Below are 17,647 nucleotides of genomic sequence, written 5' to 3' on the forward strand. Positions count from 1 at the left end.
GAGGTTTCATTACAAAGTACAAGTGGTCACGCAAAATACAAAGTTAAACAGATTTGTAAATCACTTCGATTAAAAAATCTTAATCCTTTCAATAATTATCAGCTGCTGAAGTTCAGTTGTTGCTTTCTGTCTGGCAACAGTGCTCTCTGCTGACATCTCTGCTTGTCTCGGGAACTGCAGAGATTAGAAGAGGTTTACAATGGGGATTTGCTTCTAAACTGGGCAGTTCCCGAGACACGTGTGATCAGAGAGCACTTAGATAGAAAAGAACAACTCAAATTCAGCAGCACATAAGTACTGAAAGGATTAAGATTTTTTAATAAAAGTAATTTACAAATCTTGTAAGCACAAAGAAGATGTGAAAAGTATAAGATGGCACTCACCGGGATTTTCAGGCTTGCAAAAGCTTTCTTTATTGCATAAGCAAAAGGTGCATAGCGGTACGGTGTGAAGGCAGGTATCCGTCCAGGACGCCGGGGAATGAATGCAGCGTGATGGTATTTACCATCACGCTGCATTTGTTCCCCGGCGTCCTGGCCGGATACCTGACTTCACACCGCACCGCTATGCACCTTTTGCTTATGCAATAAAGAAAGCTTTTGCAAGCCTGAAAATCCCGGTGAGTGCCGTCTTATACTTTTCACATCTTCTTTGTGCTTACAACTATTGTGTTTTTGGACTGAGCACCTAGTTGGATTGGCTTGTGTCAGTATCCACCTGTGTCCTCGTGGTTTACCGCAGTGATCACCATTGCAGTGCCGGACTCTGTACCTTGTATATTTTAATTTACAAATCTGTTTAACTTTCTGGAGCCAGTTGATATATAAAAAAAAAGTTTTTTCCTGGATAACCCCTTTAAGGATTAAGTCGCAGGAAATGTAAAGGATATTACTAGGTAACTGAGGGACATAACCATTGATGAAGACTGGTTTAGGTATAGGTTATTTTGCTCTTGGTCCATGCTAGAATCCAGGATCATGGAAGAATGTTATTTTCAATAAAAATTCTGGAGCAATGTAATTCCCACCATAAGGAGTTCAATGGGAGGCTTACAGTTTATTCACCCCATGATCATAAAGCATCAGATATGTAAAACCAGTAAACTAAATAAGAGATTTGTGCCACTTCATGTCTGGAAGTCCAATCCCTGCTAAATTGTTAGGAAGACGAATTGCATTGTGAGCAATTATTGGCTTAGAGCCTTTCCAAATATTATTAAAACATTAAAATTTTAAAAGTGTTATAAAATAGATAAATTTGGGTTTTGGAAGATATTAGAGGAGATAAAGAATCTTTGTAAAATAATTTTAAGGAAGTTCATACTTCCTGTCCATTATGCATATATGAAACTTTCCCGTAAGAAATAGCCAAAATTATTTAGGATAGTAGTGGTTAAACACATACCTCATAGCTCAGGGGATGCTGTCAACTTTATCCAAAGATATTTGATATAATCAAACTGAAGAAGGGAGGATGAGTAAAAGGCCAAACTATGCTTCAAGTTCATAGAGCAGAATATACATAGGCCATTAAAGTTAGACATCTTGTTGAATTCCTCAAAACCGATTGAAAGACATGGTAGAGCTTTGAGTGGGTTGGTAGCTATAATAAGAAAATTGTCCACAAAAATCCCTGTAATAAGCATAGTCTCTCCAATCTTCACAACTTTCTGTAATAGATCCTGTACCTTATTCCTGAATATAAAATAAATAAAGCTGATTTCTTTGAAAAATAGCACTATACCTATCTTTCCGTTGCGTGTGGTATTGCAGCTCAGTTCCATTGAAATGAATGGAGCCAAGTTGTAATACCACACACAGGTGTGGTGTTTTTTTTCTTTTTAAAAGAAATTATCCCTGTTTTTCTATTCCTGGATAATCAGACAGGCAGCCATTACCCATTACTTAGTAAAATGAGAAGATAATATAGATGAACACAGAAGTAAAGCCATATTGGTGAATGAGGAGGTAAAAAGGCATTTGTGTTGTAATGAGATTTTGGGATATTATAGAGATTGGTGCATGGAGATAGTGAGAATTGTTTTTGTCAGAAAGTTTTTGTCAGAACCCTGTAGGGTTAATCTGTACTAGATGCTTTGGTTTATCTGGTTGCTATGCCTACGCCTAGTTTCTGGGCTGGTCAGCTGACCCTGCTGAGTTCACCTGGGTAGCTGGATATATAAACCTGCAGTCTGCTTTCAGGCCTTGCCTGTGAAAGAGCTCGCTCAAGTAACTAGTGTTTATTATCCGTATTCCTGATCTTCCGGTATTTGTGAATTTCTGGCTTGGCTTCCTGACTCTTTCCTGTATTTGCGATTTGGCACCTTTGACTACTCCTGGTATTGAATTTGGCTAGTGGGCCTTGACTTATTGTGTGTGTATATTATAAACCCACTTCTGGTAAATAATGAGGATGACCAGGACCCACTTTGATGTACAGCCCTAGGTGAACATATAGAATATAATACCAACTAGAAAACAAGAATAAGGCAAGGATAAAATGTAACTTTTACTTAAATAATTATTATATAACCCCAGATGGGGTACACATAAATAACATATACTGGGGGATAAAGGGTACAGGTAAAGCCCTAACCCAGAGTCCCTAACACATAGAAATCTCCTATTTTCTAGGTGTGGAATGGGGAGATGGATAAATGACAAAAATACAGCACAATACAGTGACTAGTGGCAAACCTCTCTTGCCAACACGTTTCACCCCTAATGTCACAGGGGCTCATCAGGGATAAACCACACTCATGTAGATATAGATAGATATAGTGTACCATAGGAGTAATATTATTATGGTTAATTAAGATAAAGTAGATATAAAGTAGACAGGTGTCCAAAAATTAACGAAAAATGGAGTCGGTGTTGGTCAGAGTAAACTGTACATCACAGAGATAGGTGTGGTAATATATAGGTAAGGTACTAGATAGAAGTAGTACAATATTAGTACAACATTAGAACAGCATTGGTACAACATTAGTAACACATATCCAGTTACAATTATAACCTTGCATAAGCACATATCAATAGGTGTGTGACCAAGATAACGGGCTTAGAGCTGAAGATGTGATGATATAATAAGGCCACATCCTATCTTAATTGGGTACAGGAAAAGGGACTCTTCCACCATACAAAAACTGGGATACACCAACTCCTAGTGATAATGCACACAGATAATTGGACGGCGAGTGGCATAAATCAGGTCTGTCATGATAACTGGGCACTGATAATGTCCCCTGATTAAGATGATCCCAACAACCTAAAGAAAGTACCTGGTATCATAAGATGGAGGCCAGGTCTATCTAAAAAGCCTGACCCTGTGTAGGGAAATAATATCCCATCAAGGCGTGCTGATACTCGCCTTGGACTATGAAAATCCAGTATAAGCCACGAGGATGTCTCTGTGACGTACAGTTAACTCTGACCGACACCGACTCCATTTTTCATAAATTTTTGGACACCTGTCTAACTACTTTATATCTACTTTATCTTAATTAACTATAGTAATATTACTCCTATGGTACACTATATCTATCTATATCTACATGAGTGTGGTTTCCTCTTATCCCTGATGAGCCCCTGTGACATTAGGGGTGAAACGCGTTGTCATGAGAGGTTTGCCACTAGTCACTGTATTGTGCTGTATTTTTGTCATTTATCCCTCTGCCCATTCCACACCTACAAAATAGGAGATTTCTATGTGTTAGGGACTCTAGGTTAGGGCTTCACCTGTACCCTTTATCCCCATCCCTACCAGTCTATGTTATTCATGTGTACCCCATCTGGGGTTATATAATAATTATTTAAGTAAAAGTTACATTTTATCCTTGCCTTATTGGTGTTTTCTAGTTGGTATTATATTTTATTTGTGTTTAGTATTATTTCGGTTAGTTTGAGTGCTTCTTGACTGTTTCCAGACCTGTGTCTATTTTGTAGTTTTATTTTGTTGACAGTTACCTCCATCCCTTACCTAGGAAGGGACCATCACCGTGGTTGTTGATCCGCTGTTTAGGGTGGATATTCAAGTAGGCAGGGCCAGAGGGAGTGGGTGAGATCAGGGCTGCATTCCTTCCCTGCCCATATGTGACAGTTTTTGAGCTGGTACTCTGGGTCTCAAGTCCATCAGAGATTGATAGAACTTGTTAGATGTAGAAAGAACCCTGGTGACATAACTGTGTGAATGTTTCCTTTTTGATTTAATAGATGATGAGCTATACAAAAACATACATCAAAGGGAATAGGTCATCAGAAAATTATCTCGTTTGAATCATACTTTTCTGTTAATCAATTTTTTTCAAGAATTTTTGTGGATTTTTTTCTAATTTACCATTTTTCTATCTATATTTTATAATATCCCTGAAATGTTACAGTTTCATTCTGGCCAGTAAATCTTAAACTAAGTTGAGACTTCCTGTTCTTTACAGAACACTTCCCAGTAATGCCTGTCTTCTGAGAATCACAGTGAAAGGTGACACCAATAAAGCAATAACACTGAATCTACCACCATTCACAGCAGTGATAAGCATCTCACCATCCCTATACAATGACCTTTGAAAAGTTCAAAGACAATGCTCAGTAACCTCTGCAATTCACCTGAATGTGACAATTCATGTCTATTGTCTATGTCCAATGATCCTGCTGTAAAGCATATCATGAAGTGCTGTTAAAAACACCTTGGGCAAGATGGCAACCCCCATAATAATGAATATCACAAAAAAAGGAAAAAAATACAATCAGAAAATGAAAATAAATTAGAAAAAAGAACATGTTTCAGTATCTGGCTCTAATCAGTAGAAAAAAAAATCTAGTGATACATTCCCTTTAAGAGTATTTCTGCAAAAACTAAGATCTAAGAATTGTATGCAATTAGGACATTTGAGCTAGAAAGCTATTTATTTACTTGTTGCACTTCTCTTTATGGAGATATCCTATGCTTATACTGTAAATACTCTATGGATCATAGATTTGGAAGCTCAGGGATGTCTGTCCACAATCATTCTCCTTAAAGTATTTGGAAAAGAAAATGTCTACCTCTTTTTTAGTGTTAATGGAGCTAAGCAAAGTTTAATTGTTGAAGTAGGGGTTAATTGTTGAAGTAGGGGTTAATTAATGAAGAAAAAGAAGACATTATATTGTGATAGGCTTTATTTGGGGGTTACATGTAATAAAACGTGATTTATTGATAAATACGTGGATAATCGACCATCTGATAGTTTGTAGAAAATGTGAGTAAAGTGTTTTAACAGTTTCCTGAGGAAAGGATGAAACCAAATGAGAAGTTATTAAGCAATTTAAAGGGGTTATCCATGAAAAAACATTTTTTTTTATATATCAACTGGCTCCAGAAAGTTGAACAGATTTGTAAATTACTTCTATTAAAAAATCTTAATCCTTTCAGTGCTTATGAGCTTCTGAAGTTAAGGTTGCTCTTTTCTGTCTAAGTGCTCTCTGATGACACATGTCTCGGGAACCACCCAGTTTAGAAGAGGTTTTCTATGGGGATTTGCTTCTAAACTGGGCGGTTCCTGAGACACGTGTCATCAGAGAGCACTTAGACAGAAAATAACAACCTTAACTTAGGAAGCTCATAAGTACTGAAAGGATTAAGATTTTTTATTAGAAGTAATTTATAAATCTGTTTAACTTTCTGGAGCCAGTTGATATATATATATATATATATATATATATATATATATATATATATATATAAAAAAAAAAAAGTTTTTTTCCTTGATAACCCCTTTAAGTGTATCCAAATGCCTCCTAAATTAGACCAATGGCGACAATAGTGTTGGATGCTGAAGTCTCCCATCAGTATGGAGGTGGAACTGAAGTGGGGGCAATAAAATACCATACTGACTATATTTGTTTTAGCAGACTAATTGCATGAGCGGTAGCATGTGTAAAGAGGGATTGTGAAAGAGATACAGGAAAATTTGAACAACCTTCCTTCCCAGAAAGAATAAACAAAATGGAGAGGTTGTAATATATATATATATATATATATATATATATATATATTGTTACGCCGAGCGCTCCGGGTCCCCGCTCCTCCCCGGAGCGCTCGCTTCACTCCCTCTGCTGCAGCGCTCCGGTCACGTCCTCTGACCCGGGGCGCTGCGATCCCGCTGCCAGCCGGGATGCGATTCGCGATGCGGGTAGCGCCCGCTCGCGATGCGCACCCCGGCTCCCCTACCTGACTCGCTCCCCGTCTGTTCTGTCCCGGCGCGCGCGGCCCCGCTCCCTAGGGCGCGCGCGCGCCGGGTCTCTGCGATTTAAAGGGCCACTGCGCCGCTGATTGGCGCAGTGGTTCCAATTAGGGTTTTCACCTGTGCACTTCCCTATATTACCTCACTTCCCTTGCACTCCCTTGCCGGATCTTGTTGCCTTAGTGCCAGTGAAAGCGTTCCTTGTGTGTTCCTTGCCTGTGTTTCCAGACCTTCTGCCGTTGCCCCTGACTACGATCCTTGATGCCTGCCCCGACCTTCTGCTACGTCCGACCTTGCTTCTGCCTACTCCCTTGTACCGCGCCTATCTTCAGCAGCCAGAGAGGTGAGCCGTTGCTAGTGGATACGACCTGGTCACTACCGCCGCAGCAAGACCATCCCGCTTTGCGGCGGGCTCTGGTGAAAACCAGTAGTGGCTTAGAACCGGTCCACTAGCACGGTCCACGCCAATCCCTCTCTGGCACAGAGGGTCCACTACCTGCCAGCCGGCATCGTGACAGTAGATCCGGCCATGGATCCCGCTGAAGTTCCTCTGCCAGTTGTCGCTGACCTCACCACGGTGGTCGCCCAGCAGTCACAACAGATAGCGCAACAAGGCCAACAGCTGTCTCAACTGACCGTTATGCTACAACAGTTGCTACCACAGCTTCAGCAGTCATCTCCTCCGCCAGCTCCTGCACCTCCTCCGCAGCGAGTGGCCGCTCCTGGGATACGCTTATCCTTGCCGGATAAATTTGATGGGGACTCTAAGTTTTGCCGTGGCTTTCTTTCCCAATGTTCCCTGCACCTGGAGATGATGTCGGACCTGTTTCCCACTGAAAGGTCTAAGGTGGCTTTCGTAGTCAGTCTTCTGTCCGGAAAAGCCCTGTCATGGGCCACACCGCTCTGGGACCGCAATGACCCCGTCACTGCCTCTGTACACTCCTTCTTCTCGGAAATCCGAAGTGTCTTTGAGGAACCTGCCCGAGCCTCTTCTGCTGAGACTGCCCTGTTGAACCTGGTCCAGGGTAATTCTTCCGTTGGCGAGTATGCCGTACAATTCCGTACACTTGCTTCAGAATTGTCCTGGAATAATGAGGCCCTCTGCGCGACCTTCAAAAAAGGCCTATCCAGCAACATTAAAGATGTTCTGGCCGCACGAGAAATTCCTGCTAATCTACATGAACTTATTCACCTAGCCACTCGCATTGACATGCGTTTTTCTGAAAGGCGTCAGGAACTCCGCCAAGATATGGACTCTGTTCGCACGAGGCGTTTCGTCTCCTCGGCTCCTCTCTCCTCTGGTCCCCTGCAATCTGTTCCTGTGCCTCCCGCCGTGGAGGCTATGCAGGTCGACCGGTCTCGCCTGACACCTCAAGAGAGGACACGACGCCGTATGGAGAACCTCTGCCTGTACTGTGCTAGTACCGAACACTTCCTGAGGGATTGTCCTATCCGTCCTCCCCGCCTGGAAAGACGTACGCTGACTCCGCACAAAGGTGAGACAGTCCTTGATGTCTACTCTGCTTCTCCACGTCTTACTGTGCCTGTGCGGATGTCTGCCTCTGCCTTCTCCTTCTCTACAGTGGCCTTCTTGGACTCTGGATCTGCAGGAAATTTTATTTTGGCCTCTCTCGTCAACAGGTTCAACATCCCGGTGACCAGTCTCGCCAGACCCCTCTACATCAATTGTGTAAATAATGAAAGATTGGACTGTACCATACGTTTCCGCACGGAGCCCCTTCTTATGAGCATCGGATCTCATCATGAGAGGATTGAACTTTTGGTCCTCCCCAATTGCACCTCGGAGATTCTCCTGGGACTTCCCTGGCTTCAACTTCATTCCCCAACCCTGGATTGGTCCACTGGGGAGATCAAGAGTTGGGGGTCCTCTTGTTCCAAGAACTGTCTAAAACCGGTTCCCAGTAACCCTTGCCGTAACTCTGTGGTTCCTCCAGTAACCGGTCTCCCTAAGGCCTATATGGACTTCGCGGATGTTTTCTGCAAAAAACAAGCTGAGACTCTACCTCCTCACAGGCCTTATGATTGCCCTATCGACCTCCTCCCGGGTACTACTCCACCCCGGGGCAGAATTTATCCTCTCTCTGCCCCAGAGACTCTTGCCATGTCCGAATACGTCCAGGAGAATCTAAAAAAGGGCTTTATCCGTAAATCCTCCTCTCCTGCCGGAGCCGGATTTTTCTTTGTGTCCAAAAAAGATGGCTCCCTACGTCCTTGCATTGACTACCGCGGTCTTAATAAAATCACGGTTAAGAACCGCTACCCCTTACCCCTCATCTCTGAACTCTTTGATCGCCTCCAAGGTGCCCACATCTTCACTAAATTGGACTTAAGAGGCGCCTATAACCTCATCCGCATCAGAGAGGGGGACGAGTGGAAAACGGCATTTAACACCAGAGATGGACACTTTGAGTATCTGGTCATGCCCTTTGGACTGTGCAATGCCCCTGCCGTCTTCCAAGACTTTGTCAATGAAATTTTTCGTGATCTGTTATACTCCTGTGTTGTTGTATATCTGGACGATATCCTAATTTTTTCTGCCAATCTAGAAGAACACCGCCAGCATGTCCGTATGGTTCTTCAGAGACTTTGTGACAACCAACTCTATGCCAAAATTGAGAAATGTCTGTTTGAATGCCAATCTCTTCCTTTTCTAGGATATTTGGTCTCTGGCCAGGGACTACAGATGGATCCAGACAAACTCTCTGCCGTCTTAGATTGGCCACGCCCCTCCGGACTCCGTGCTATCCAACGCTTTTTGGGGTTCGCCAATTATTACAGGCAATTTATTCCACATTTTTCTACCATTGTGGCTCCTATCGTGGCTTTAACCAAAAAAAATGCTGATCCCAAGTCCTGGCCTCCTCAAGCAGAAGACTCCTTTAAACGACTCAAGTCTGCCTTTTCTTCGGCTCCCGTGCTCTCCAGACCTGACCCTTCCAAACCCTTCCTATTGGAGGTTGATGCCTCCTCAGTGGGAGCTGGAGCTGTTCTTCTACAAAAAAATTCTTCCGGGCATGCTGTCACTTGTGGTTTTTTCTCTAGGACCTTCTCTCCAGCGGAGAGGAACTACTCCATCGGGGATCGAGAGCTTCTAGCCATTAAATTAGCACTTGAGGAATGGAGGCATCTGCTGGAGGGATCAAGATTTCCTGTTATTATCTACACCGACCACAAGAACCTCTCCTACCTCCAGTCTGCCCAACGGCTGAATCCTCGCCAGGCCCGGTGGTCTCTGTTCTTTGCCCGATTTTATTTTGAGATTCACTTTCGTCCTGCCGATAAGAACATTAGGGCCGATGCTCTCTCTCGTTCCTCGGATGCCTCAGAAGTTGATCTCCCTCCGCAACACATCATTCCACCTGACTGCCTGATCTCCACTTCTCCTGCCTCCATCAGGCAGACTCCTCCAGGAAAGACCTTTGTTTCTCCACGCCAACGCCTCGGAATCCTCAAATGGGGTCACTCCTCCCATCTCGCAGGTCATGCGGGCATCAAGAAATCTGTGCAACTCATCTCCCGCTTCTATTGGTGGCCGACTCTGGAGACGGATGTTGGGGACTTTGTGCGAGCCTGCACTATCTGTGCCCGGGATAAGACTCCTCGCCAGAAGCCCGCTGGTTTTCTTCATCCTCTGCCTGTCCCCGAACAGCCTTGGTCTCTGATTGGTATGGATTTTATTACTGATTTACCCCCTTCCCGTGGCAACACCGTTATTTGGGTGGTCGTTGATCGATTCTCCAAAATGGCACATTTCATCCCTCTTCCTGGTCTTCCTTCTGCGCCTCAGTTGGCTAAACAATTTTTTGTACACATTTTTCGTCTTCACGGGTTGCCTACGCAGATTGTCTCGGATAGAGGGGTCCAATTCGTGTCTAAATTCTGGAGGGCTCTCTGTAAACAACTCAAGATTAAATTAAATTTTTCCTCTGCATATCATCCCCAGTCCAATGGACAAGTAGAAAGAATTAACCAGATCCTGGGTGATTATTTGCGACATTTTGTTTCCTCCCGCCAGGATGACTGGGCAGATCTCCTTCCATGGGCCGAATTCTCGTATAACTTCAGGGTCTCTGAATCTTCCTCCAAATCCCCATTTTTCGTGGTGTACGGCCGTCACCCTCTTCCCCCCCTCCCTACCCCCTTGCCCTCTGGTCTGCCCGCTGTGGATGAAATTTCTCGTGACCTTTCCATTATATGGAGAGAGACCCAAAATTCTCTCTTACAGGCTTCTTCACGCATGAAGAGGTTCGCGGATAAGAAAAGAAGAGCTCCCCCCGTTTTTTCCCCTGGAGACAAGGTATGGCTCTCCGCTAAATATGTCCGCTTCCGTGTCCCTAGCTACAAGTTGGGACCACGCTATCTTGGTCCTTTCAAAATTTTGTGTCAAATTAATCCTGTCTCTTATAAACTTCTTCTTCCTCCTTCTCTTCGTATCCCTAATGCCTTTCACGTCTCTCTTCTCAAACCACTCATCCTCAACCGTTTTTCTCCCAAATCTGTTCCTCCCACTCCTGTTTCCGGCTCCTCGGACGTCTTCTCGGTCAAGGAAATTTTGGCTGCCAAAAAGGTCAGAGGGAAAATTTTTTTTTTAGTAGACTGGGAGGGTTGTGGTCCTGAAGAGAGATCCTGGGAACCTGAGGACAACATCCTTGACAAAAGTCTGCTCCTCAGGTTCTCAGGCTCCAAGAAGAGGGGGAGACCCAAGGGGGGGGGTACTGTTACGCCGAGCGCTCCAGGTCCCCGGAGCGCTCGCTTCACTCCCTCCGCTGCAGCGCTCCGGTCACGTCCTCTGACCCGGGGCGCTGCGATCCCGCTGCCAGCCGGGATGCGATTCGCGATGCGGGTAGCGCCCGCTCGCGATGCGCACCCCGGCTCCCCTACCTGACTCGCTCCCCGTCTGTTCTGTCCCGGCGCGCGCGGCCCCGCTCCCTAGGGCGCGCGCGCGCCGGGTCTCTGCGATTTAAAGGGCCACTGCGCCGCTGATTGGCGCAGTGGTTCCAATTAGGGTTTTCACCTGTGCACTTCCCTATATTACCTCACTTCCCTTGCACTCCCTTGCCGGATCTTGTTGCCTTAGTGCCAGTGAAAGCGTTCCTTGTGTGTTCCTTGCCTGTGTTTCCAGACCTTCTGCCGTTGCCCCTGACTACGATCCTTGCTGCCTGCCCCGACCTTCTGCTACGTCCGACCTTGCTTCTGCCTACTCCCTTGTACCGCGCCTATCTTCAGCAGCCAGAGAGGTGAGCCGTTGCTAGTGGATACGACCTGGTCACTACCGCCGCAGCAAGACCATCCCGCTTTGCGGCGGGCTCTGGTGAAAACCAGTAGTGGCTTAGAACCGGTCCACTAGCACGGTCCACGCCAATCCCTCTCTGGCACAGAGGGTCCACTACCTGCCAGCCGGCATCGTGACATATATATATATATATATATATATATATATATATATATATCTGTGCAATAGACTGAGAAAGAATTTATCCAGCTAAAGAAGAAGAAAAAAAAAAAAGATGAAGTCATACATTGTAACTGTCTGGTTGCAGGGTGTCCAACCGGTGGGAGCCCATGCGTTCAATCAATGCAGCAGGGAAAACTCAAGTTAGCATTGTAATTGTTACTTTGAAACAACTTGACTGTTACTTTTTATACATAATGATATTCTAATAATATAGTACAATGTATGGTCTCAAGTTTTATAAGGCCATATTTAAAGGAGTACTCCACTGGAAAACATTAAAATTAAACAGATTTGTAAATTACTTCTATTTAAAAAATCTTAATACTTCCAGTACTTATCAGCTGTTATATGCTCAACATGAAGTTCTTTTCTTTTTGAATGTCCTTTCTGTCTGACCACAGTGCTCTCTGCAGGCACCTCTGTCCATTTTAGATGCAGAGGAGTAGAACAAAACCCTTGGATACCGGCACTGCGACTTACAGACAGGAAGATAATAACATCCAGGTAGGGGTGAAAGATCGTAAACAGGACGTTTATTTAACAGGAATGGTAAAAACAATAAAACAGTGCATTATGCGTTTCGGGAGGAGCCCTCCCTTCATCAGATCAGGGGCTCCTCCCGAAACTCTCCTGCTCTGGACAGTTCCTGATATGGACAGAGGTGTCGGCAAAGAGGACTGTGGTCAGACAGAAAGGAAATTCAAAAGGAAAATAACTTCCTGTGGATCATACAGCAGCTGGAAGGAGTAAGATTTTTTAATAGAAGTAATTTACAAATCCGTTTAACTTTCTGGCACCAGTTTATTTAGAAAAAAAATAGCCAGCAGCCTCCTTAGGCAATAATAGTAGTATCCCCCTTATGTAGCTATCAGTAGCTCCCTTAGGCAGTAATCAGTAGCCCCCTTAGGCAGTAATCAGTAGCCCTCTTAGGTAGTTATCAGTAGCCCCCTTATGTAGTTACAGGTAGCCCCCTTAGGTAGTTATCAGTAGTCCCCTTAGGTAGTTATCAGTAGCCCTCTTAGGTAGGAATAAGTAGCCCCCTTAGACAACAATAGAAAAAAAACATATTTACCTGGCTCCTGCGCGGTCCATGATGATGATATCATTCATGTGTCAGAGCGTAGAGGAAGGAAGCCCGGGCCTCTTGTTGGCGCCTGCATAATGTGGGCAGTCCACAAGAGTGATCGACAGGGTAAGGAGCCAGTGGCTCTTCGCTCTATAAATCAGCCAAGCCCGAGCACCGCATTGAACTATAGGCGTGTCTGTAAGACACGCTTATAGTTTAATACGTCCTGGACCCGCCATGGAAGCAGGAGACTGCTGTCTAAACAGAGATCCCCTGCTTCTGTGCTGTGGCAGCTGCAGGGTGGGGGGGGAAGCGGGGGCCCAGGCCCCTTACTGGAGTACTGGCTGTACCCCCCTCATGGCGGCCCTACATGGGCAACTGTACATTGTCCTAAACAATACTTTGCTGTATTACCTTTGGGGTTTAATAACTTCCATAAAGGTCATCAGTTTGGTAACTAACAAAACTGTTTTAGGACCAAAGATAATAATAGCCCACTTCATACAAAATATGGTATATATTTGTCAGATAAAATGTATCTCAGAACTTTTTTGCAATTTTTCTTTTTACAGCGGCCCCCAGACAATGCATTGAACTTCATTTTGATGAAAAATATGCCATAGAGTCGTCATGGGAATGTAAATTTGATCATATTGAGGTGCGAGATGGACCTTTTGGCTTTTCACCAATTATTGGACGCTACTGTGGACAACAAAGTCCTCCTTTTATAAAATCAAGTGGAAGATTCTTGTGGATTAAATTTTTTGCTGATGGTGAACTAGAATCTCTTGGATTTTCTGCACAATATAATTTCACACCAGGTGAGTTACATAAGCCTTCTGAATTGTACTTATAAGCATTAAAAATCTATTTAAGTTATGTGTCAATCTGAATCCATCCTTTATTGCTTAAGATAGTGATGCTCAAGAACCCTTTAGTATCACAGAACAGAACCTACCCTTAAGGTCAAGATAAAAACAACTTTTATTAAGTAAATATTAAAATGGTCCCTATTGGGACCGTTTTAATATTTACTTTATAAAAGTTGTCTTACTTGTAGTCAACCCCCACTGGGTACCACCTATCCTAGTTATAAGTGTGTATAAGAACCGCTTTGGTGATTTGATTCAGGAACCCTTTAAAATGGTTCCGCTCCTGGCAAACGAAGGAAGCTTAGTGTAGGGGCATTTTCTATTCGAGTGTTTTCTTTTAGCTCTGATTTGTTTTCTACTTTGCATAGTATCTTTGGGCAGACAGAAATAAGTTTGCCTTCCTTATTATAAATGTCACAGGTCTTATGGTTGATGTGTTTTAGAAAATTCCTGATCAGAGCTGACGGAACCCTATAGTTCCTCAAAACCCTGGTTTGGAAACACTGTCATAGGGTATGATGCTAGCACCACTGTGCCTGGACCTGGGACATTGGGGAAGGGGGGGGGGCAATGAATAACTGTACAACTTACATATTTTTAACAACTAGAGATTTTCCTAGTCCCTTATGATGGAAGATATGGATATTATTAAAGAGTGGAGACAAACATTATGCTTTAAATCTTTCATTTACCGCACTACCACAGCAAAAGGGTTAATATACAGTTAACAAAAAAAAAAATTCAAACATGCAAATTAGGTTGGAATAAAAGCCAATCATAACGCAGTATAGGTGATATCGAGTCTCAACAGGTAAACTGACTCCTCTTTCATTGGTGCAAACTGGAAATCAAGACAAAGGTAACGTCTGCAGTCTGTTGGAACGTAGAATAAGACCCAAACTAACATCAAACAGGAAATCTTCACAAACAGATGAATCCCATCATGCAAGGATGAAGAAATAGCTTCAGCAATTAAGTTTCATTAAACTGCAATAAAAGGAAACAGGTAAATAGAAACAGGGAAGGGATATCGGGAGGGATAAAGTTTGTCTCCTGTCTTTAATAAAATCTATATTTTCCGTCATAAGGGACTAGGAAAATCTCGAATTTTATTACAAGAGCAGGAGACTTCGCATTATGCATGTTCAAAGCTTGCATAACAATATGTACAAATAACAAGTACAAATATATATGCACATGTAATTAAAATAAAACCATAGATACATGAGGATCAAATCTAAAATAGAAAGTTTTAAATGTGGATTCAGAAGACCAATTAGCAGCTTTTAAGATATCTGATAGAGATCACCCTGCCTGCCTAACTTTAGTGGACATAGCCCCTCTGGTTGAATGAGCTCCAAAAATAGAAGTGTCTATACCTACTAGAGACATGGTTTGACTAACCCATTTGGCAAGGGTTGTAGAAGAAACAGGTAAATGAGTTTTACAAAAGGAAACTAGCAATTGAGAAGCTGAAGAGGGTCTAAGAGATATTGTTTTGTGTACATAAGTTTTTAAACATCTAACTTTTTCTTGTTGGGGAAAAAAATGGGTAAAAAACTGAATGGATGTTAGTCTTGGTCCTATGGTGAATAAAAAAGGTCCCACCTTGAGGAGAGAATTGTCTACGAGAGAGATATAGGGCTTGGACATCTGAAACTCTCTCAAAGGAATTAAGGCATAGAAGAACTGTCAGTTTAAATGATAAAAATTTTAAAGGAAGGAGGTCATTATCGTCCCAGGAATTAAGAAGATTAAGAATTAAAGTAACATCCCAGGTAGAATAATACTTGGGTAAAGGAGGCCTTCTAAATTTAATACCTCTCATCAATTTACAAATCAATGGATGTTTTCCCATAGGTAAAGCATGAATAGGTGGGGGATAAAAAGATATACAGTCATGGCCGTAAATGTTTCCACCCCTGAAATTTTTCAAGAAAATTAAAGGGGTATTCCAGGAAAAAACTTTTTTATATATCAACTGGCTCCAGAAAGTTAAACAGATTTGTAAATTACTTCTATTAAAAAATCTTAATCCTTTCAGTACTTATGAGCTTCTGAAGTTAAGGTTGTTCTTTTCTGTCTAAGTAATCTCTGATGACAAGTGTCTCAGGAACCGCCCAGTTTAGAAGCAAATTCCCATAGCAAACCTCTTCTAAATTGGGCGGTTCCTGAGACACATGTCATCAGAGATTACTTAGACCGAAAAGAACAACCTAAACTTCAGAAGCTCATAAGTACTGAAAGGATTAAGATTTTTTAATAGAAGTAATTTACAAATCTGTTTAAATTTCTGGAGCCAGTTGATATATAAAAAAAAAGTTTTTTCCTGGATAACCCCTTTAAGTATTTCTCACAGAAAAGGATTGCAGTTACACATGTTTTGCTATACACATGTTTATTCCCTTTGTATTGAAACTAAACCAAAAAAGGGAGGGAAAAAAAAGCTAATTGGACATAATGTGACACAATTGAATGCACCAATTAGACCATAATCTCCAGACTGATCCTTAAGCAGACCTGGTACTCGGAGCCCATGCATCTGATAGGATGTCTTGAGCTAATTGTGAAAGTTCGAGACCAGATTCTGTTGACCTAAAATGAACCAGGCTATCAGAGATAGAAGCTGACTAACGGATAAGGGTTCCCCGTAGGATCCAGAATAATGGATTGATGGATAGGAAGGATTCGAGGAAAATTGATTGTCATTCCCAAAACTTTGGGAAACTAAGTCTGAGATGGCCAAAGAGGACTAATTTCTGTGATTTGGTTAACAACAGAACTCTCTGAATCAGAGCAAAAGGTGGAAATGCATACAGAGTATGAGAGGGCCAAGATAGGAGGAGAACATCTATTCCTTGAGATTCTGGATCCGAACGCCAACTGAAGAATTGGGGAAGATGCAAACAGATCAAAGATTGTTGCGTTGAGGAAAAATGGAGAGGTCTAGTTTCCAATCGCTGCAATCGGTTAGATAACATGAATTCCAATCTGCAATGGAATGGGATAGACCTGAGAGATATTTTGCTTTCAAAATGATATCTCTGTTCAAGCAAAAAAGTAAAAAACCTTCGTGATATTGGCTAAGAGTTTGGATTTAGGGCCCCCTAGCCGCTTGATATATTGTACAGCTGAAATGATGCCCATCCGAAGTAGGACACAACAGTGGGATCTGTCTTTCACAAAACTCTTGAGAGCAAAAGACCCTGCTAAGAGTTCTAGACAATTTATATGAAGAGAAGATTCTTCCTCTGACCATTTTCCTCCTGTGGAAAGTGGACCACAGCGAGCGCCCCAACCTGTATGGCTGGCATCTGATTCTATGATCAGGTCTGGAAGTGGGTGTAAAATGGCTTTCCCATTCCATGTCTGAATATGGTGTAACCCCTAAAGAAGTTCCTCCTTGGTTTCTGTGAGGGATATTTTGTCGGAATATCCCAAGCCATTCTGTAATGTTGGACTTTTAGACACTGAAGTGCTCTGTAATTGAGGGGAGCTGGAAATATCGCCTGAATAGATGCTGATAGAAGGCCTACTATGCGAGCAATTGCTCGAAGAGAGACCAATTGTTTGTTTAAGACAGATCAAATCTCTCGGCAGATTGTCTTTAATTTCCTGGAAGCAAGACTCAGTATGGCTGATCGTGCATTGATCATAAAACCTAGGCATTCTAGTATCTTTAAGGCAATCAGTACTGATTTCTCGAGATTGATTAAAAATCCGAGATTGTAAAGTAATGTCAGAGTCCAATGAATATGTAGATGAACGAGCTCCAGAGATTGGGCCATTAATAAAATGTTGTCTAATTATATAATTAGACGAATGCCTCAAGATCTTAGAACAGCTACCACTGGTTTGAGGAGCTTTGTAAAGCACCAATGAGCTGAGGATATGTGAAAGGTAGGCTGGTAAATTGCCATTTTTGTCCCTTCCATAAAAATTGGAGGTATGGTTGAGAGTTTTGGTGCATAGGCACCATGGAATAGGAATCTTTGAGGTCTATCTTTGCTAGCCAA

At 42.7% G+C, this 17,647-nt stretch overlaps 1 protein-coding gene across 2 annotated transcripts in view; it reads left to right on the top strand.

Moving 5' to 3' along the window:
• NETO1 (neuropilin and tolloid like 1) overlaps positions 1 to 17,647 on the top strand; it is a 206,537-nt gene that overhangs the window by 27,070 nt on the left and 161,820 nt on the right. For both annotated transcript variants that reach the window (XM_056521455.1, XM_056521454.1), the window contains exon 4: positions 13,332 to 13,580. In XM_056521455.1, coding sequence (XP_056377430.1) covers positions 13,332 to 13,580 — 249 coding nt within the window. The remainder of the gene's footprint in view (positions 1 to 13,331; positions 13,581 to 17,647) is intronic.

Source organism: Hyla sarda, chromosome 5 (genome assembly GCF_029499605.1).
Source record: "Hyla sarda isolate aHylSar1 chromosome 5, aHylSar1.hap1, whole genome shotgun sequence".
NCBI lineage: Eukaryota > Metazoa > Chordata > Amphibia > Anura > Hylidae > Hyla > Hyla sarda.